The sequence below is a fragment of the Echiichthys vipera genome (genome assembly GCF_963691815.1).
Source record: "Echiichthys vipera genome assembly, chromosome: 9".
In the NCBI taxonomy this organism is placed as follows: Eukaryota; Metazoa; Chordata; class Actinopteri; order Perciformes; family Trachinidae; genus Echiichthys; species Echiichthys vipera.
The window spans coordinates 13,341,924-13,364,112 of NC_139834.1; the positions used below are offsets into that span (position 1 = coordinate 13,341,924).

The 22,189-nt window shown below is 40.3% G+C and overlaps 1 protein-coding gene across 1 annotated transcript in view; it reads left to right on the forward strand.

Annotated features, from left to right (window-relative positions):
* Positions 1-20,277, forward strand: part of slc12a5b (solute carrier family 12 member 5b) — a gene marked incomplete at both ends in the record, with an annotated part of 32,112 nt that extends 11,835 nt beyond the window's left edge. Inside the window, 25 exons of the mRNA XM_083920753.1 lie at positions 6,290-6,393; positions 6,632-6,772; positions 7,982-8,128; positions 8,652-8,706; positions 8,787-8,917; positions 11,214-11,461; positions 11,545-11,756; positions 11,851-12,018; positions 12,632-12,730; positions 12,879-12,936; positions 13,288-13,462; positions 13,701-13,819; positions 14,020-14,118; positions 15,232-15,351; positions 15,525-15,629; positions 15,728-15,896; positions 15,981-16,176; positions 17,167-17,336; positions 17,488-17,619; positions 17,763-17,870; positions 18,144-18,260; positions 18,539-18,726; positions 19,185-19,199; positions 19,298-19,431; positions 20,186-20,277. Of these exons, the coding sequence (XP_083776879.1) occupies positions 6,290-6,393; positions 6,632-6,772; positions 7,982-8,128; positions 8,652-8,706; positions 8,787-8,917; positions 11,214-11,461; positions 11,545-11,756; positions 11,851-12,018; positions 12,632-12,730; positions 12,879-12,936; positions 13,288-13,462; positions 13,701-13,819; positions 14,020-14,118; positions 15,232-15,351; positions 15,525-15,629; positions 15,728-15,896; positions 15,981-16,176; positions 17,167-17,336; positions 17,488-17,619; positions 17,763-17,870; positions 18,144-18,260; positions 18,539-18,726; positions 19,185-19,199; positions 19,298-19,431; positions 20,186-20,277 (3,302 nt within the window). The remainder of the gene's footprint in view (positions 1-6,289; positions 6,394-6,631; positions 6,773-7,981; positions 8,129-8,651; positions 8,707-8,786; positions 8,918-11,213; positions 11,462-11,544; positions 11,757-11,850; positions 12,019-12,631; positions 12,731-12,878; positions 12,937-13,287; positions 13,463-13,700; positions 13,820-14,019; positions 14,119-15,231; positions 15,352-15,524; positions 15,630-15,727; positions 15,897-15,980; positions 16,177-17,166; positions 17,337-17,487; positions 17,620-17,762; positions 17,871-18,143; positions 18,261-18,538; positions 18,727-19,184; positions 19,200-19,297; positions 19,432-20,185) is intronic.
* Positions 20,278-22,189: the final 1,912 nt, after the last annotated feature.

The window sequence follows — 22,189 nt, forward strand, 5'->3', positions numbered from 1 at the left end:
CCTTCCTCTGTGGCCTCCAGCAGCTGCTGCTGGATAATCCCCTTGAGCCTGCGCCCTGTTAAGCTTTTAAAAGCCGGTATAAACTGTCCATTTTGTAATAGCCATGTCACATCAAGGTTACAAATCTACACTGCCCACTGCCTTTCATCTGCATTCTGCGGTCAGGTTGCGCAGTTCGGGACGCTGGCAGAATAGAATAAAACACACACAAACAAACACAAACGCTTTAAAATTTGGCATCGTGGAGGTCTCATGATTCTGCTGACCACATTTGAGATTGAACACCATGCCTGCCTAAAAAGGCAGGTAGTCGCATCAGTTATGATGTCATCGTTTGAGGTATTGACTATTCCTTCACAATTTAGCGTGACATTAGTGGGGGTGGGAGTGGGCGCTAAAAATGCGTTCAAGTGCTCAAAGTGCTCAAAACATCAAATCAAGGACATAATTGGTTTGAACATGTGTCTACAGTTTCTTGCATTTTTGTTCATTCTAAAGGCCTCAGACATGTGTTCGTAAAATGAAAATTGATGCACGAAATCAAAGATTCTGTTAGGTGAAAAAAAAAGAAAAATGTCAGTATGTTCTTCAAGATCAGAGCAATGATCCCACCTAATTTCGTGAACATCAGAATAACTTTTTCCCAACCATGGCATGCATATGGGGGCGCTATGGAGCCCACTGGCCACACACGAGCGTAATTACTGCAGAACTTTGCAATTTTTGCCGCTTCTGACCTTTGAAATGGTGTCCCACTATACATTGGACGTCGGATAGACATGCAGATCATGTCTATATTTGGTCTGTCGGTCCATGACCAATTCTGGACATGTATTCAACGTGTATTCCATCCATGACCCAAAGTGGACGTCATATTGACGTTCATCATTTTTTGGACGCCATTTGGACGTCTATGACAGGTGCAGGAAAATGTACATGATGTGTCATTTTTTTTGTTATTTTACAATTTCCTGTTTTTCTTTAACTGGTTTATTTTGAAAAATCAAGTTAATTATTTGTGCATTTATATATTTTTGTATTTATCTATTTTTTTTATTTGGAAATGCAATGTATGAAAAATCATTTCATGGTAGCCTATCCACCTTATTAAGACAGAACTCTCTGACAGTCAAATACTACCGAGCCAAAAAATGAGCTAATGTAAGTGCCTCTGCAAGCAGCAAACAACCTGCTGCCATTTGGTTCAATCCCTGCCCTGCCTTGTGTCATGATCGTTTACTTTACCCACCTTGTCTTGTCTGAATGCTGTATGTTTGTGGTGCTGGTCTGAGGGGCCATAGGCGCTGAACGGTATCCATAAGGTCTGTTAACCTAGAAAAGTGCCACGTTAATATATTATAGTCTAAAATTAGTTTAAATTTGATGTTGAAAAAACACAGAGGTCCCACGGACGTCAACATTTGATGTTTGGTAATATGTTATATGTTATGTATACCATAACAAGGTTTCTTTTCTGTTGCTTTAGGGTAAGTCTAAGGGAAATAAATTGTGTGACAAGTTTCTATCTCTGAGCTTTGGAACCTAAAATTTCAGTTTTACAAAAGAACTCGTCCTGGGGCAGTAATTTGCTAGTAGACAAGATGAATATGGGACAGATGGGGCAGCTCGTCCTGATTTTACCCGCACATTGAAGACAAAGTTCACTCTGTACTTTTGTGTTGTTGCTTCACATGTTCAGCCCCACAGTAACCCGTCACCTCAAACACACTCACTATGTCTCTTCCCTGGTGCTTTCATGAGCTTCTTCACCTGCTGTGCCGCATTTCTGCTTCTACATTACATTAAATCTCTAGTTTTTATTTCTGTATCCACGATTGGGCATTGAAGCTTTGTGTGCATGACAGTTTTCCCGTTATTCTCAGGTATAGGAAGCTTTCACAACTAAATTCAGCCATATTAACGTCTTAGTTCTCTTCAGTTGCAGGCATGTATCTATATAGGTCACTTTCAACACTCTTTAATCTCCTGGTCAATGATTTCTCTTTGTTGTGTAATCAAAAATGAAAAGTTTGATTGACTTTGATTTCATCAGATATGAAGTCCATTTCAAAGGGCTCACCATAGATTACAGGCTGGCCAAAATGTCAAAGAGATTTTTGGCCACATATGAGTTAAAACAAAAGGAAGAAATCATTGCGCAGAGCACTGACTCTATTTTAAAACATTTTAAAAATGTGTTGTTTTTTTCCCCAGAAGTTCTCTACATGATCTGTGGTCCGAACCTTTATCCTGTGCAGTGTCTCTCTTGTGTCACAGCAAAGTGAAGTGCTACAGAGAATAATAAAACAATACAGAAATAAGATAAAATGTCGAATTTGAAATTTATAATCATATTTGCATGAGACATAGTCAGGATTTGGCTTTGGTACTGGAGGGTCACCAGTTCTAGTTCCACATACGGAGCAAGTAGGAGGTGGATTGGTAGCTGTAGAGGTGTCAGATCACCTCCTGTGCATTGCCATGGTGCCTTTGGGTAAGGCACTGAACCTCCAACTGCTGAGTGTCTTTCTATGAGCAGCCCCACTCTTAACATCGTGCCATTAAGAACTTTGTAAACCAGAAGTAAAATCTTAAAATTGATACTAAAATTCACAGAATATTTGAGAGATGGAGCACTGTCATGGTCATTTTTTTTATTCCAGGTTTAAACTAAGGAGCACAATCTTTTATTTAATGCCTGAAAAGAGCCTTAAACTGTCCAAAGCAGAGCAAGTTATTTAGAATGACAGTATATTATAAATTAAAGAAATAGAATAAAACTCAAATGACAGAATATCTCCCTATAAAGCAAATAATTAAGTAAAGCATAACTAACTCTGAACTTCGAGTTCATGTGGTTATAATGTTGTGTTCATGTTACAGCCAAAATGCAGAGTTAGTTGTTATAGTGCCGACATGTTGCCAAATTGCACTAGTGGTTCGCTCCCCTGGGTCCCCAGCAATGCACATGCCAAGTGTGAAGTAGATCAGATGGACATTTCTTGAGATATGCCAAGTACTCACACACTCGAAAACACACACGCTGTGGGGTTAATGTGTATATAATATAGCCTAGGGACCGATGGGTGACATTAATAGTACTTACCTAGTGTTTACCATGCTTATGTGGTGATGTGTTACCTGTACTGCTGTTTTTGTATTTCTTTATTTCACACTGATCATATAAGCAAAGTATTTCAACATCATTCCGAGGTCCTGACCTGAGATTTACTGTATGGATGTGTTTTTCTTGCTGCATTCAGATTCAGCAAGGCCAGTAAAGTTTACACCCAATGGATCATAAATTGTGTTAACTCACTGTTTGAATCAGCCTCTCTGAAAGCAGAACATCTGTTCTCATAGAAATATGAAGCTGTTAATCTCAAACATATCGACACGTTGCTGCATGAGTGTAACTGACACATTTCTAAGAGCAGCACAAACTATATGACGTGCAGAGATTAAGAAAACAACTCATCTGTCAAAATGATGGATTAGGAGATCAATGCCAGCGAGACCTCTGCAGGATTTGTTGGTTCCAAGGTCTCTCACTGATTGCAGTGATGGATGAGGATGGGAATGATATTTCTAATAGAAAAACAATTGAGGTGTGTTTTTGTACAGTGTTTAAATTGATGATAATTTTTGGGGCCATATTGAATCCCTCTACACAGTTTTTATTATTGTATGAATGTTCTGCAGTGTAATGATGGAGGTTTATTACACAACCTTACTATCCCATGTGTACTACATCAGGGCCCTTAGCATTAATCCATCACTGCTTGTTCACTGACTGATGAACCGAAGCTTGAAAGACATGAAAGCAAATCACTGAGGGTTAGGGCGCAGAAAGGTTAATCTGAAAAGCGGTCAGGTAATCTGGAAGGTGCCAAATAAATACTGTGAAAATATCAAAACGCTCAATCCACAGATCATTCCCTGTCTGCAATGAGGGTGTAGATATTCAGAGAGTGCAGATCTGGGAGACCTGGAAATGCCGACCAATCAGAACACACAGGGTGTTTCAGATAGAGGGTGAATACAGGTGTAGACAGACAGACAGACAGAAAGACAGATAGACAGTATGAGAAAAATGCTTCTACGTGCACAGAGAGAAGCCCCCCACCCCCCTTACACACACACACACACACACACGCCACATTTAGTACAACATGGTTTTAAAAGCTGATTTCACTCTAAGCCAAGAGCTGAAATGAGCTTTAAATGCAGATTTAAAAATCATACTGGATTACAGAATACTCAGGTGGTTGGCTTCTTAATCTAAACGGCAACTAAGAGTAGAAATAAAACACTAAATTTTATAAAATGCAGTTTGACTAGTAGTCCTTATTATTATCATTTTATTATTATCTGCTGCACTGGCTGAGATTATTTGGTTTTTAACCTACAATTGAAACAAAAAGCAGACAAATAAAAAATGAAGATATTGGTTTTAAAGTAATTTCTAAGGTCTTCTGACATCCTTAATAAAGAAGTCAGTCTTCAGGTGTTTTGTATGAGTTGTGTTCAGGTATTAATGAAAAGCTATTAAAAGCTCTAATCCTTCATGCAAACTCAAAAACGACATAAAAATTGAAATGCGGTCTAATCCAATTTGACGGACGGCACATCTTTAGGACAGAAGTCCGTCGTTCAAAGGATTATGTGCTGCGTGAGAGCAGTTTGGCTGGCATTTGACTCTCCTCTTTGCTTTAAAGATTAGTGTATAATGCTGCTGCAGCTTGGAGAATTGAAAGAGACGACTTGGTTGTGTTGCTTTCACTAACGAGGAGCTGTAGACTTGTTCAGGTTTTCAGATGCTGTTGTACTCCAACATAATGTATTATTATATTTAAAATGTTTTGCCCTCACTGCTTTAGAGACAGGTAGATAAAGAAGATGTCCCTTATGAGAAGTCAATGGGGTGATGAATGGAGTTTCTAAATCCTTCAAATCAGAAATTGTATTGAAACACTTATTACTTACTAATCTGACCATTAATATTATAGCTGCTCTAATCAATATCTTTATTAGTGATGAGAAAGTGAAGAGCTAGATTTGCTCAGGAGTTGGTACAGACCTAAACAGCTAAAAGCGGATGAATATTGGACTGAAGGAGTCGCCATCTTGTCTGACTTCGACTTGGCGACATTTCCTCTTACCAAAAAAGGGCATTGATGTGATGTTGGGCGAGGGTAGAAGTGTGGGCCAGCGGGAAGCTGTAACTCAAGAGGCTGCAGCCCTAATATACATAAACTTTAACCTCCGATAAAAAACTAACCTGGTACAAAGATATTCACCCTACTAAGTGTTGTCATGGAGATATGACCTAAACATACAGACTAGAATGTTTTTTGTACCAGGTCTTAAATAGGTTTAATTATGCTGTGAAAACGGCCTGTCAAGGGGGTCATTGAGAAATTGCTCTACTATGCAAACTTTTCCTTGTGGACACTCAGAGAACTGCAGTTTTTGGCACTTCCGTATTGGATCAACCATGAAGTCGCTGTGGTGGGGGCTTGTGTCCTCCACAATTAAACAAATAATGTAATTGCCATAGTAAGTGTCATAATTTTTAGGAACTTAACTGCCCAACTAAAACAGGCTTGTTAGCCTAGTCAAAGTGGATGGCGAGAGGAACGGGTCAAGTCCAGCTTACATACTGATAGAACAATATGCATAGGACGGCCACTTTCATTCTGGAGTGACAAGAGTTTGAACTGTAACCCTCAGGTCGTTGTTTTAGAGTTTCTGTTATGAGGACAGAGATACAAGGTTTCCTTTATCCCTGCTGCCATTCACATGTTAAATGGTAGATAGTTGTTAACCTGTTGTCTGTGAATGGCAAATTGCACAGATTGCTCATTTGCACAAACTGTTTAGATTGTCACTTGTACTTTGACCTCAATGCTGAAGAACCTCCTACTGAACCACTCTGTAAACTATGTCCTGTCTGTTGTCTGTTGTCCATCAGTGTTTAGGGTGGTTTGTTTGTTCCACAACAAGCAAGTAAGTGGCTGTTGGGATTTCTTTTCAAATACTAAAATATAACTTGACCATAAAAATGCTTTTGGCAACAGAAAAACCAAAATCAAATCCTCATTTCTCCATCTTTGCTCCATTAAAGATTTTATAGCCCAGTATTAAACCCCGAGTTATGAATAACTGCCAAACACAAATTTGATCATTAACAGTTTCTTATTATTTTTGTCATAAACCAAATTACATTATGTCTGTGAGCGAAGAAGACTGGGCTCTTAATCTCCTGGTTGGTGTTTCTATGTTTCAGGCGATGGGAACCCCAAAGAAAGCAGTCCTTTCATCAACAGCACTGCAACAAGCGACGCGGATAAGAGCCAGCAGTATGACGGCAAGAATATGGCTCTGTTTGAGGTAAGGATGGTTTTCACAACCCAGTATAAAACATAGTTCATATCACCAGGTCTGATATGATTATATGATTAGTGACGTGTGTGTGTGTGTGTGTGTGTGTGGTGTGTGTGTGTGTGTGTGTGTGTGTGTGTGTGTGTGTGTGTGTGTGTGTGTGTGTGTGTGTGTGTGTGTGTGTGTGTGTGTGTGTGTGTGTGTGTGTGTGTGTGTGTGTGTGTGTGTGTGTGTGTGTGTGTTGCAGGAGGAGATGGATACCAGTCCAATGGTCTCCTCTCTGCTCAGCAGTCTGGCAAACTACTCCAACCTGCCGACGGGCAGCAAAGAGCACGAAGAGGCCGAGAATAACGAGGAGGGGGCACGTCCATCTAAAAAACCTGTCAAGGTAGAGGAGTACTGCATGGGGTCTGTTCATTCCCTACCTGCAGCAATCAGAACCAGAGAAGCCGCTTTATATGAAAAACTATCATAAAATAGGCACCAGAGAGCAAAGGTTTCCATGCATGCTTTAATATTTGTCTGAATGGTCTTAAGAAGAAGTAGAAGATTGATCCATGCGTGCCTAATCAATACAATCTACTAATAGTATAAGCAGTATGAATTATGCGTTGTGCATTTGACATTGTGGCAGTTTAAAATGTAAGTGTAAGGAAATGTGCGAAGTGTGTAACAATTGGGACCACTGACGATTTGAGCACTTCTCAAAAAATAGTAAACATTTTCTTTAAAGATGTATTACTTTATATCTTTGTTTTGAAAGCTGTCGGTTTTTTGATGTGTAAGTACTATTAGTGTAGTGTGTTATAAACCATTTATTACATGTTACTGTACTGCTTTTAAATGGTAAATAGAAGAGATGCATTACCCATGTAAAGCAACAACTGAGGACCTTAATATCCTTTTGTAGCCTGGGAACAAGGCAGATCTGGGAGCTCATGTTTTATTTGTTCTGGCAGATGCTCGCATAACTCACATTTGTGCTTTGGTTTGACGATGTCGGGCGCACAATTTTGCAGTCGTTTGAGAAAGGAAGTCTTCAGGGAAAGACACAGACAGAGGAGCTGAGGGTCAGCTCAGCTACTCAGACTGAGTCACCCGAAGGATCTTGCAGAGCGGGCACCGGCTCCCCGTGGACAAAAGACTGCAGTGACTTTGATCTGACTGTTCAGTGTGTGCGCTGCAGAATTTAAATTAGGTCTCCCAAATACTTTTTCATTTATTTTGTTTTCTGTTGTGTTCTTTACACTGTAACTCATTCTAATTCTGCCCTTTGCCCCCTGATGGGAACTGCAACCACATACTGTAGTTAAGAAATGTGTAATTTAAGGGTGAAAGGGAGGTTAATGAAATGAAATGGACCCATTTCAAGAGCTTATCTTTTCCTTTTCTACAGGATTACTATCTCTTTGGGTCTAAAAGAATAAAACCTTTAGTTTCTGATTAAATAGTTTGACCTCATTTCATGAATTTTAAGGCAAGATAGATTTTAGGAGACAGACTGAACAACAAAGTGCACTACATACAGATTAAATCCCTAATTTAGTGTTAACAAAAGTAAGATAAACAAGAAACTTTCCATGTCTGTGTTTCTCAGGCTCCTCAGCTGGGCACTCTGATGGGTGTTTACTTGCCCTGTATCCAGAACATTTTTGGGGTGATCCTCTTCCTGCGGATGACATGGATGGTTGGGATTGGAGGCGTTTTGGGCTCCTTCATAATTGTCTTCATGTGTTGCTCCACAGTGAGTAAAACTGATGTTGTGTAACACACTCAACTTACTGCTATGTGACCATGCATAAAACAGATGTTACGTTAAAATACAACTGTTGGGTTTAAAGCAGGACACTGCCACCTTTCCCCTGTTATCATATTGCTGCTCTGTCAACAGCTGACTCATGTTGGTTAACAGGTCATGAATATAGTAGGAGCCAACCCCAAAATTGCCTTAAAGGTGATAATTAAAATCCTAACATTTAGTCTAATATGCTAAAATTGGTTATATGCAATCTTCTATTTTATGGAATCTTCTAATTAGTGCACAGGTACCTTAAAAGTGTACAGTATGTGCCTAAACTGCCATTTAGTCTTCCCTGTGATGAATAGTCCAACTCACCAGATGAGTCAGTCTGTTGCTGTTGGATGTTTTTCTCTGCTCAGTCCTTCAGTTCTTTAAGGCCTCAGTGTTGGCCATATCAAATTTGAGGTGCCCACCTGCTGCCTCTCAGAGCCCCCTAACCCTCCTCTATTGTGCGCTTCTTTTTCAGACGATGCTCACAGCCATCTCCATGAGTGCCATCGCGACAAATGGAGTCGTACCCGGTCAGTGGGTATCTAAAGGGATGTATTAGTGTGTGTGACAGAACAGTGCACTGACTCTTCTGTGTTTTTGTGACTCACAGCTGGAGGTTCATATTACATGATCTCTCGTTCGCTGGGGCCTGAGTTTGGTGGAGCTGTTGGGATATGCTTCTACTTAGGCACCACTTTTGCAGGTGCCATGTACATTCTTGGCTGTATTGAAATTCTGCTGGTACGTATAGCCTTAATTATCGAATTACTCACATATTTATTGTTTTGCATTTTATCTGTCTTACATGTTGTCTATAGAGGCCTTTTTCACCTCACAAAAGCACATGTGTCATTATTACTGTAGTCCTGGTATTGTGTATGCTGCTGGATCACAGGTATGACTGCAGGAATATTTAAAGGTCCCATAGTATGCTAATTTTCATTCACAAGTTCACAAGTTCATGCTTGAACTTGTGAACATGCTTTGATGTTAAAAAAACAAACATCTGGTCCAATTGGTCAGCCTTTCCGCGTCTGCCATATCTGCTCTCTCAGTGTCTCTGCACCGTCATTGCAGCCAGGGAATGAATGTTACAAGACTGTGGCACCAATCTCTTCCAATATATAGTAACAATAATAGTATAGTAATAGTAATAATGAAGTCCTGACAGCTCGTTTAAAGACACAGTTTCTGAATACAAGCTGTGTGCATTTCTCTGTGGATTGAGCATTGATACTTTCAAAGTATTTATATACTGCACACATCATGTACCAAGCCCTTAAACTTTGAATAGGTGCTTAGCAAATGTATTTATGACTATGACTCAAATTAATCTTCAGGTTCCCAGCTTTCAGGTGATTTATACCCCTTCTATGTCACATATATTGTTGACCTGCAATCTCCCCTTGAACAATCCCTGTCCCCCAACCGTCACCCCTTTAAAAAAGAGGCAGAATGCTAACAGGTTAAATGGTTCAGTTCCTGGCTCCAGCTTCTTCCATGTGACTGCTGCTTTTGTTTGTCTGATTGTAAACTGATTTGGACAGTTTTTTGGATAGAACAATACATTTGATGTGAATCTGAGATTTTGAAAATAACAATGGCCATCAGACATTTTACAGACATGGTGATTAAGTCGCGATTCAAGAGAACATAAGCAGATTATTTGATAAAGAAATGATTGGCATTTGGAGCCCTAGTTCAAAGAAAAATAAGGCACAGTTACTTTGACTGAAGGTTGGAGAAGCAGAAAAATAATGAACAGCAACATCTAATCCAACATCTGAATATTATTATTTTCTCATTATAACAAGCCTTTTTTCCCATTACAATGAGAACATGTTCTCATTACAGAGGCATGCTGTGTTGTTAACAATATCCAACTTTCTTCCCAACTGCTGCTTGGTGTGTGTATTGGTTCTAATGAAGCTAATTGCAATATATGACTATGCATAGTATTATGTTCTATTTAAAGGGGCCATATTTTACAAAGGGAGGTTTCCATGCCTTTTTTTATCTTAGAGCAGTTCAGGGTGCTATAAGATGGCCATTCACATGTTTTATTATGTCTCATAAGTTGGAGATTGGAGATTTCTGCAAGAATTACATTTTTCGGTGATTGGATGGTGAGCACTTGTGTTCTGGAAACTGCTCAGAAACCCCCTTATTGTCAATTTCCCGGATGCCGTGGCTCTCTAGTTTGGGGTTGTACAGTTTCATGAGGTTGTGATTATCCTAGAGGCCACAACAGCTCATTCTATACAGTGAGCTCAGGTTTTTTTTTGGTTTTTTAAAATGGTCTCACTACAATAGAATGGCTACTATAGGGACTAAAACCACCACGCATGAATACAAATGAACTCATTGAATTCACAGGAATCTCATCTTTCCAGTCATAGCCAGTCTGTGTATTCCCAGGACTGTCTGGAGACCCCTGTTAGCAGAAATATTCACCATTTTAGAATAGGCAAAAATAACACAATTGTACTGCATGAGAAAAGTGGAATGTTGTTCTTTGCCCCAAACTGCATTGGATTATCATAAAGTGGACATGGGAGACTCATAGGCACCCATAGAACCCATTTGCATTCAGATATCTTGAGGTGAGAGGTCAAGGGACCCCTTAGAAAATGACCATGCAGTTTCTTTTTTTTTGTTTTGTTTTTCAAAAATGTAACTTTGGAGCATTATTCTGACCCCTTCCCAACAAGCTAGCGTGACATGGCTGGTACCAATGGATTCCTAAGATCACCAGGACTAGTCAGAACATTAAGAGGTTAATTAATTATCATAGTAGTTTCCAATAAATATTCTGTCAATCGACTAATCAATGAACGGTTTCATTTGACTACAAATTCATGCATTTAGTTTTTGCCTCACTGTGGCAGCTCTGCAGCAAAGTTCTAGCATGAGTGTTACCTGTTTAATTTTTTTTTTTTCTTGTGCTTCCACACTTCTCCACCATACCTTGCCGAAAATCTCCTCCCTCTACTTCCTCTGCCTCCACTTTTCTCTCACCATCTTTCCATTTTTTCAGATTTATATAATTCCCCAGGCAGCCATATTTAAACTAGAGGGCCTGGAGGGTCAGGAGGCAGAGTTGGCTCTCCTCAACAACATGCGGGTGTACGGCACCATTGTGCTGAGCTTTATGTCACTGGTGGTGTTTGTGGGGGTCAAATATGTAAACAAGCTGGCGCTGGTCTTCCTGGCCTGTGTCATCCTCTCCATCGTGGCTGTTTATGCCGGAGTCATCAAGACCGCCATCGACCCTCCTGTCTTTCCGTAAGCAACTCTTCCTTTACTGGTCAAAGTCTCTTCAGCGGTGATCAAAGTATGTGACGATGATGTGTTGACTTACTTTACAGCGTCTGCCTCCTGGGAAATCGAACTCTCCTTTCTAAAGTATATGATGTCTGTGCAAAGGTCATTGAAATAGACAATGAAACCGTCACAACCAAACTGTGGAGAACTTTCTGTGATTCTGATAATCTCAGTGCCACTTGTGACGAATACTTTACCAACAACAACGTCACAGAGATACAGGGCATCCCAGGAGTCACTAGTGGCATCCTTGCAAGTGAGAGATGCCTCATCAATATTACTCTCATCAATTATCAGCATTAGGATCATTTCACCTCACATGCTCATTTAAATGCTGCTCTGTCTTTCAGAGAACCTGTTTGGTAACTACCTGGAAAAAGGGATGTTCCTGGAGAAGCGTGGGCTTGCATCAGTAGTAGATCTGGACAGTCCCGCAACCAGCTCCAACCCCTACGTCCTGGCTGACATCACCAGCTTCTTCACTCTGCTGGTCGGGATATATTTCCCATCTGTCACAGGTTAGCAACAGATTGGCCCACTGAAGAGACCTCAGAAGGGAGAAGAGTTGGTCCTCATCCGGCTGAGGGGCTGCCCTTATCAAAACTATCTTCAAAGGGTTTTACATGTGTTAATATTTTTTATTTTATTGCAAATGGGCAACGGTTGTAACGTTAAAAAAAAAGACTTTCTCGGTTGCCTATAACAGCTTGTGGACTGACTTCTTTGTAAAGGACTTGGGACAGATTTTCCATGAAAATCCAAAGGATATGACACTTTACGCACACCTGTCACAATCACCTACAGCCAACAGTGTACAACATTAGATAACATAAGCTTAGAGTCCACACATGCTATTTTTCCCTTACTATCCTCACTCCCCACTCCCTGCTGTGGTGTTCCTTTGGGAAGTGACAGTATCAGAGCCTGGATGCCAAACATCAAGAAAGTACATTTTCTACATTCATAGTTAATTTCGCAGCTGTACCATCTTTCCAAAAGCAGATATGTTTGCGCTGAGAACCCAATTATTGTGATACTGGCAGTATAACTCCAGTGGACACACGAGAGAAATAAAAATTGCAGGTGTAAAAGCCCAAAGCCTCTGAGGATTTCATTTCCCTCCACTCACAGGTATCATGGCGGGCTCCAACCGCTCTGGAGACCTGCGTGATGCTCAGAAGTCGATCCCCATCGGCACCATTGCAGCCATCACCACCACATCTATTGTGTGTATCCTTCACTGAGCCTAGGTTGATGAAACAGAAACTGTGTGGATATAAAAGTGCTAATTGATTCCTTTTATACAACCTTTTTCATGCTATCGTAATATTTGAATCAAACATTTCCAATAATACATTTCTTAACAGCTTTTCCTCAGACATGTCCAGTGTGGTGCTGTTTGGTGCCTGTATAGAAGGAGTAGTCCTAAGGGACAAGTGAGTGTAATTACATGAATTTTGCCCAGCAACAGTAACTATGGGGGTAGGTCAAACGGTTATATATCTGGTTATGTATCTACGGTATATAATAATATTAATAGTTAATATTTAATAAAAAGAATTCATTTTATTCATATAGCGCTTTTGAGTGACCCAAAGATGCTTACAATGACATAAAAACAAAAAACAAGAAAGGGGTAATGACAGTGAGGGCAGGACAAGCAAAGACAGCCCAACAGTAAACAGAAGCAATAATGAATGTGGCATAAATAATAATATGTTTAAAAACCTTAAAAGGACAGCTTTTTACAGCGTATTTTGTCTTCCCCTCTACCTCCACCTCCACAGATTTGGTGAAGGGGTCAATGGTAACCTGGTGATTGGGACTCTGGCATGGCCTTCTCCATGGGTCATTGTGTTTGGCTCCTTCTTTTCCACTTGCGGAGCAGGACTCCAGAGTCTGACTGGAGCTCCACGTCTCCTACAGGCCATCTCTCGAGACAGCATCATCCCATTCCTGAGAGTGAGTACACATAGAGCTTTTAAATGCGTTCCTGTCATAAAAGCCAAAAAAGGGGCATCGGACATCTCAGAGAGCCAGGACATCTGTGGATGAGCTGGAGGCTGCAGAAAAAAAGAATGAAAAGAATGATTATTACATTAATACATTATTCAAACACCACACTTTATTTGTGTAGCACATGCTGTTCGAGAAGCTGTTATAAAATGTGATACAGTTTAATCCTTTTATGTTTCTGCAGGTGTTTGGACATGGCAAGGCCAACGGGGAGCCCACATGGGCGCTTTTGCTCACAGCTAGCATCTGTGAGATTGGCATCATCATCGCCTCTTTGGATGCAGTTGCACCCATCCTTTCCATGTGAGTACTTACCAACTATAAATTCACACACACACACACACACACACACACACACACACACACACACACACACACACACACACACACACACACACATTACTGTACAGGCCTATTGTAGTTGTAGAATTCTTCTTTCTGTCTCACTTGTCTGTCTTCTTTATTTTCTGTGCATTTCTCTTCTTCTGTCCTTCTCTCTTCAGGTTCTTCTTGATGTGCTACATGTTTGTCAATCTTGCCTGTGCCCTGCAGACTTTGCTGAGGACGCCAAACTGGAGACCACGCTTTAAGTTCTACCACTGGTGAGTTTGTGTTGAAAAGCTAAACATACATATAAGGGCCAATTAATATGTAGACCCTCTACTTTTATTTAATTAGTTTTAGTTAAGGTTATTATTTTTGTGACATATGCTATCAAACCATGCTCAGACAGCACAGTAGCACCATTAAAACTGAAGTTGGTAACTTTCTTTTAAAAAAGAAAAATCATATTTGTTGAAACTGTCACTATATTCTGACAGCAATGAGACAGTGTGTGAAAAAGTCATGTATCTCTGCTTCAACCTTCTGTTCCTGCCTGCGCCCAGAGCCCTCTGTGAGTGCTCCTCATGGCATCTGTTAGATTCCTCAGCGCCCAACCTACGACAACCACTCAGAGCCGAGGAGTCACTCATGCAGCGTCAGTGACTGCTTATGAATTTCGATCAAACTGTGAAACTAGGCAGAGCGTATAAAATATGTATCATTCTGTTACCGTATCGCATATTTCATGCATAAAGTATTTCATCCATCCATCCACCTTCAAGCGAATGTCCCTGTCGGGGTCGCGGGAAGGCTGGAGCCGATCCCAGCTGACATTGGGTGTAAGGCGAGGACACCCTGCACAGGACACCAGTCTATCCCAGGGCACATAGAGACAAACAGAGACAGACAACCATTCACACTCACATTCACACGTCGGTCAATTTCAGTCATCGATTAACCTAACACATGCAGGTTTTTGAGTGTGGGAGGAACCCGGAGAAAACCCATGCGCATTCAAGAACATATTTTAGTGTACCGTTTAGCTAGAAAATGAGAAGTTTTGTCACAAACTTTTTTAATTTTACAGCTAAATAGTTGTCAGTGATGAGCAGGAAAATCTAGGAGAAGCCATTAGGAGCAGAAGGTGGAGATAGAGCGACATGACTTTATCACAGTGTCTCATTGTGCTGTCGGGATCTAGTGACAAATTAATTAAGTTTATAATGCCTGCATGTGACACAAAGTCTAGCAGGACAAAAAAATCTCAGTAACAGCAGGAACCTGTGAGGTGACAATATTAACGACATTAAGTGTTATTTAATTACGCAGACAATCCAAACCTTTTTATTTACAAACTATGGTCACTGCATGTGATGTCCTGTCCTCTGCAGGGCTCTGTCTTTCTTGGGTATGAGCCTGTGCCTATCGCTCATGTTCATCTGTTCCTGGTATTACGCCATAGTGGCCATGGGCATCGCCACTTGCATCTACAAATACATTGAGTTCTGCGGGTAGGTGATCGTCATGACAGCATAGGACTGAGATTGTATTTCAGCAAACCCAGTTCTCTTCACCCTGTTTTTCCTCATCGGATTTTCTTTGTAGTACATTCAATTATTGTACTGAGCATAATACATCATGATACCTACATCATTTGTCAGCCCATTAATGTGCTGTATCACAGAGCGGAGAAGGAATGGGGCGATGGGATACGTGGCATCTCTCTCAGTGCTGCACGCTTCGCTCTCATGAGGCTGGAGGAGGGGCCGCCACACACCAAGAACTGGAGGTCAGTCCACACATCTTCAACTTTTTTAATCGAAATCTAAGATACAAATCTTACTTTACTGAAATTAGTCATTTACTTGGTGCTTTGTTTTTTGTCAGGCCTCAGATCCTGGTTCTGGTGAGCATGGATTCTGAGCAAAATGTAGAGCAACCTCGTCTGCTTTCACTGGCCAATCAGCTGAAAGCAGGGAAGGGGCTGACCATAGTTGGCACTTGTGTTCAAGGAACCTTCCTTGACAACTACACTGAGGCCCAGAAGGCAGATCAGGTCCGTCCTCTAATCTCTAACACAAACACTTTGATATAAACTCTCAACACTAACAGCTGGCTTCCCCTCTCTGTGTATTTGTAGTCTTTGCGTAAGTTGATGGAGACGGAAAAGGTGAAGGGCTTCTCTCAGGTAGTCATCTCCTCTAATCTGAGAGATGGGACGTCCCACTTGATCCAGGTTGGAGGACTGGGAGGTCTAAAGCACAACACTGTGATGGTCAGCTGGCCCAGAAACTGGAAACAGCCAGAGTACCACCAGCAATTCAGGAACTTTATTGGTAACTGTTACGCTACTGGTAAAATGATACATGTCTTAGATATAAGTTAATGTGATTTCCATCTGCATCCATTCAGCATCTGAATACCCTGGTTATTTAGCATGTATGACTCAAGGTTGTCTGTTCAGAATGATGTATAAATTGGTCTTTAAGCTAAACGCTACAATGGTTATAGCAAACTTCAAAATTCAGTGACTGTCTATGAATCTGTCAGTCTCTAGAAAACATCTGTGATCAGATAGAGAAAGTCCAAATCTGAATGGAACTTTTGATGATGAGATTTTTGTGAGACTTTTTCTTTGTCCTATGTTGATTGTTTAAGGTAATGTATGTGTTTTTTTATTAATATTTTTTTCATATAAATGCCATGATTCTCGAATAGCCAAATTTACGGATTCCTCATCAGAAATACTTGTTTTTGTTGTTCTTGTTTTTAAATTGAAAAATGGATATTTTCACAGGGCACCAGGTGACCATTTTCTAATTCACAATGAAAATTAATTCATTCAGTTTGGGATTTTTTGGTGCTTTGGATGTAAATAATGTGCCAAAGAGCATTAAAAAAAGAAGTTGTGAAGTCCTAAAAGTGCTGTTGTGAACGCCTGACCTGTGTGAGGCTACTGCAACTAGATTTGAAAGATGAGCAAGAACTTCAACGTCTGAAAGGTTGAAAACATATATATATATATATATATATATATATATATATAATATAAAACAGATGAATTTGCCTTAATTTTGTTTGTTTATTAACTGACCCCTGGCCCTTGTTATTTTGCAAAAGTGGCCCCCGGGCAAAGAAAATTGAGTATCCCCCCTCTAGGCCTTATGGAGTTGCTGTTTTTTAATGTATGTCATTAACACCATCTCCAAAGAAATAATATTTGCTTCACCAAACATCCCCCCTCCCTGTCTAATGGGATGACAAAGTGAGGTAACCCTCAGGCTCTTTATTGTATTTTGTAAAAAATCTATTCTGTCCCTCTGCAGAGGTGGTAAGAGAGACAACTATAGCCAGTATGGCCTTGTTGGTTCCTAAGAATATCTCCGGCTACCCGTCCAATGGAGAGCGCTTCACTGAAGGCTACATAGATGTGTGGTGGATTGTCCATGATGGAGGCATGTTGATGCTCCTGCCCTTCCTGCTGCGTCAGCATAAGGTGGGGAACAAGACACTATGAAATATAATTTACATTTGAGACAGTTTAATGTGATTTTGTCTGAGCAAAGTTAAATAACAAACACAAGATATGAAGTCACACTGAGAATATTCTGTTGATATCTGCGAATGTTCCTGTGATTGTCCCGTAGGTGTGGAGGAAGTGCAAGATGCGCATTTTCACTGTAGCTCAGCTGGATGACAACAGTATTCAGATGAAGAAAGATCTCATCACCTTTCTCTATCACCTGCGCATCGATGCTGCGGTGGAAGTAGTGGAGATGGTGAGAGCGTTGTCTGACACATTATCTGTGTTCACAAACAAGAGGATGCAAGAGGAGTTTTGAAAATAGTTCTGAGATAAACCAAGTTTTTTTTCCATAGAACCAAACTTTCTTTCATACTGACTCTGGTTTTTGCTTTAAAGCACGACGGTGACATCTCAGCCTACACCTACGAGAAGACATTGATAATGGAACAACGATCACAGATCCTCAAACAGATGCATCTGACCAAGAATGAGAAGGAGAGAGAGGTAAACCAGAGACATTTGCACTATACATAGCTTGAGAACCCTTGATAACGTCATTATTTTAATCTTCTTTTACCAAATGGAGCCTTGAGAATCTGACATTAATGTCAACATTATCACTGTGTGCTGCAAATATCAGCTCTGGGGCAGAGAACGGGTTTATCATATGGTGTCTTGACTCGTTTTCACTGACATGAGGGAAGAAATAATTAATTCCAGAGGGAGATTACAAAGTGAACCAAATTCATTTTCATTTTTTTTCTGTTATAACTATAGATCCAGAGCATTACAGATTCATCCCGTGGGTCCATTCGGCGTAAAAACACATCTGGTTTGCGCTCGCAGCACAGCGTTGAGGAAGGAGCAAGCGTGGCAGAACAACCAGAAGATGAGGTATTGCTGCCATTGCCCTCTTAGAAGAATAACTTGTTTATTTACAGCACCTCTGCCCTGGTTCCCTCCACACCTGCTGTATCTCTGTGCTCCACCTGGGCAGTAGCTACTATTTGCACTGTTAGGTTTTATCTCATCACAAGAGCAGCTATTGCAGCAGTGTTTTACTTTTTCCAGTGGCTGCCCAGTGATTACCACTGACCACTGAGTTTCACCTACACTGACAGGTGTCTCTTTTCTCTCTTTCACTGTCACGTCACGGTGTGTCTCTCTCTTAGTCTGTGGCTGTCTCCAACCCAAAACAGGTACAGCTGATCCACAGTAAGAATGCCTCCACACCAACCAGCCCCACAAGCCCTACGTCTCCCGGCGCTGCCACCTGGGCGGACAACAAGGGTGCTGACAAGGGAAAGAACCTTGTAGCAGCAAATCCAGAGGCAGGCAAAGACCTCTTCAACATGAAGCCGTGAGTGAACTGTCAATAGGGAATAATGCGCACAGTGGTGCAGACGAAGTTCAGGTAAAATCTCAGCCACCTAGTTCACTTTCGCTCTACTTCCGATGTCCATACTGTTGATGGGATTTTGGTGAAATGGTGACACCATCTCAGAAACATAAGTTTAAATTTCAATGTACTGATGCACGACAGCTGAACATGGCTGTGTGCCTTTGTGCCACTCCAGCACGCCTTCCAGCACGGGAAGCAGACATGACACATGACATGACATGCACATGGGGGACGTGGGTCTGCAGTAAATATTTGTGTATATCGACCCGTGTTCCAGGGTTGATAGAGAAACATTGTGTTCCATGTGACAAACAAAACTTTGAACTTAAACCAATAACAAAATGTAGCTTTCTGTGTGGGCACATGTTCTGTTTGTAATTCACCGTAATTATTTCCCTCTTAACATGCTGCCGCAGGGAATGGGAGAACTTGTAAGTGTTAACATTTTGTAGCGAGACCCAATGTGTGAGCTGAGCAGCTGACAGAATGACTTGCAGACCTAAAGGGACCTTTTGTTTCCTTGCATCAGGAGCCAGGTCGACGTGAGACGCATGCACACTGCGATGAGGCTCAATGAGGTCATCAATAAGAAGTCCAAGGATGCAAAACTTGTCCTGCTCAACATGCCTGGACCACCCAAGAACCGTGTGGGCAATGAAAACTGTATCCTATATCATAAATAAGACAAACTGTAATCTATATATCTTTGTGTGCTTTTCCCAGTTCAGTCACTTCCAAATCCTCATTGTCCCACGCGATGACATTATTTTAAACTTAAAAACATAAACACAATAAAAACACGATAAGACAGCTTACGACATTAAAAGTTCTAGTACTGTACTAAGGTCCAGGTGATAAAAGCAAAGAAAAATGCAATGATACAAATATGAATTCTGCAGTATATTGTATATTAGAATTTCAATCATTTCAAAGACAAATGGTATAACCGATATATATTATTACATATTATATACAGTATATGTACAGTATATTATAATGCATGAGAAGATTTTTCTTGTAGCTATTAGGTGGAGATAGTTTTAAACACTTTACTTACAGATAGACCAACCACGAGTCGATCACAAATCATGACGTTTCACCTTGTTTTATAGCATCAAACACCAAATGTATCAGATAAATTAACACTTGAACTAACATCAGTTTGATAAAAACTACCTAAAATGACAGAAACCATCATTGGTTTGTACTGTGTCCAATTTGTTAAAACGGAGTGGGCGGTGTTTATAATCTATACTGCAGCCAGCCACCTTTATACACTATACAGTCTAGGTTTACAACCCAGTGGCCTGCGACCTGTCAGATAAATGTAGTGGAGTAAAAAGTCATACGGAAAAAGCAAATGTTTGAAATCGTTAGCTAAAAAAAAACAAATTCCTTCACTGTGATTGTCCCTCAGACATGGAGTTCCTTGAGGTGCTCACTGAAGGTCTCAATCGGGTCCTCCTGGTGCGTGGAGGTGGCCGTGAGGTCATCACCATCTACTCCTGAAGGGATTAAAGGTCTTTTAAGGGCACATACACGGACTCTGCCCTTGTCTATATTTTTCCAGGAACATCCTCCCACACCCTTGTTTACCGTCTACTCATTTAACTGTTAACTGTTAGACCACAGAAGAATTCCCCTCTGTTTTTTGACTTGTCAGCTGATAACAGCAGATAAGTTCATTGTTTGTTCTGACAGTTTATTGCAAAACAAAAAGACTCTAAGAAAAAATAAGTTTTTCCTTCCCTTTCCTGAAATGTTAAATCAACTTTCTGTCCATTTGCTTTTGTTCCTGGGCACTTGTAAAGGATAAATGTTTTATGTTATTTATTTATTTGTGTTATTTATGTATTTATTCATCTAATAATGTCTGTCTTTGTCCTAGTTTGTTTTTGTCTTTCATTGTATGGCTCGAAGCACACATTACAGATACTGGTAGTGATATTGATTGATAGTGGAAAAGGGTTGCAGGAAAACCTTCCTATGTTCATGAAATACATTCACATTAATTCATTGGACTGTTAAAAAAAGATGATGGGGGAGCTGAAGCTTCACCACTAGATTGCATTCATATTTTTCCCCCTTTTTGACATTGCACCATCTGTGAAATTGCACTTTGTGCCCCGGCCATGAACATCATGAGAACTATAGCATGTGGCAGGGATTTTATCTCCTTGCAAAGACTTTGAGAGAAATTAAAATCAAAAGAAAATTATTTGATCCAGATCATCATGAGCTCAAATCCAATTCTATGAGCTCCTTATACTATATATACTATATACTATACTACTTGGATAGGGATCATTTTAAGTATAAAAGTATAAAAATTATAGTTAGCTAGCTGTAACCACTAGCTCGCCGTTTACTCCTGTTTTCAGTCTTTATGCTTAGCCTAGCTGCCTGGCTACTATACTTTAGAGTGGTATCAATCTTCTTGTCTAACTGTTAAAAAGAAAGCAAATAAGTGTATTTCACAAAATGTCAAACTACCTAAAATGTTCCTTTGCTGCAACACTTATGCACGTCATTTGAAAATGTCAAGGCATAATACCTACATACTATTAGAGAATTTTAGAACAATCACAGAAGGCTCATGTTAAACTGTTTTAACATGATTTATGCATTTAGATTATCCTGCAGAGCACCTCTCAGCCATTTAGTTTTTTTGTGCCTGTGTATACAGTGTGTTTGATTTCTATTTGTGTATGGTTTAGTAATTGTTGAAGAATACATGAATGCATGCACATGTGCTGTTTTTCATATAGATATTCACACAAAATCAACTGATTCAGCACACAGCTGCATAGTTTATTATATTAGTACTGCAACAAAGCGTTCAGTAGTCATAGTTTACGATATAACAAAAGTTTTTGTCCAAACATGTATGTACACAGTAGTTTTATATCTTTCCCTCTAAAGTATTTTACTTAGGAAATTCACTTTCTAGCTAAAAACATTCACTATCTTCTCCAGAAAATATTTTAATATCCTTCAGATTTATTGTATAGATGTCTTGTTTTCAATGCCGTAGCATATACACAGCCTCATCTCATCATCGTTTCTGAATATCTGTGCAGCCCTCAGTGTTTCCAATTTTTAAACTACCTAAACCCAGAGAGAGAAGGAGAGAGTGTGTTCATGGGTGTGTGTGTGTGTGTGTGTGTGTGTGTGTGTGTGTGTGTGTGTGTGTGTGTGTGTGTGTGTGTGTGTGTGTGTGTGTGTGTGTGTGTGTGTGTGTGTGTGTGTGTGTGTGTGTGTGTGTGTGTGTGTGTGTGTGTGTGTGTGTGTGTGTATGTGTGTGTGTGTGTGTGTGTGTGGTGTGTGTGTGTGTGTGTGTGTGTGTGTGCGTATTTGCGTACCGCGACTACATGCCTGTATGCTGTCTGTTTGTGTTTGTGTTTGAGTGACGACACTGTAT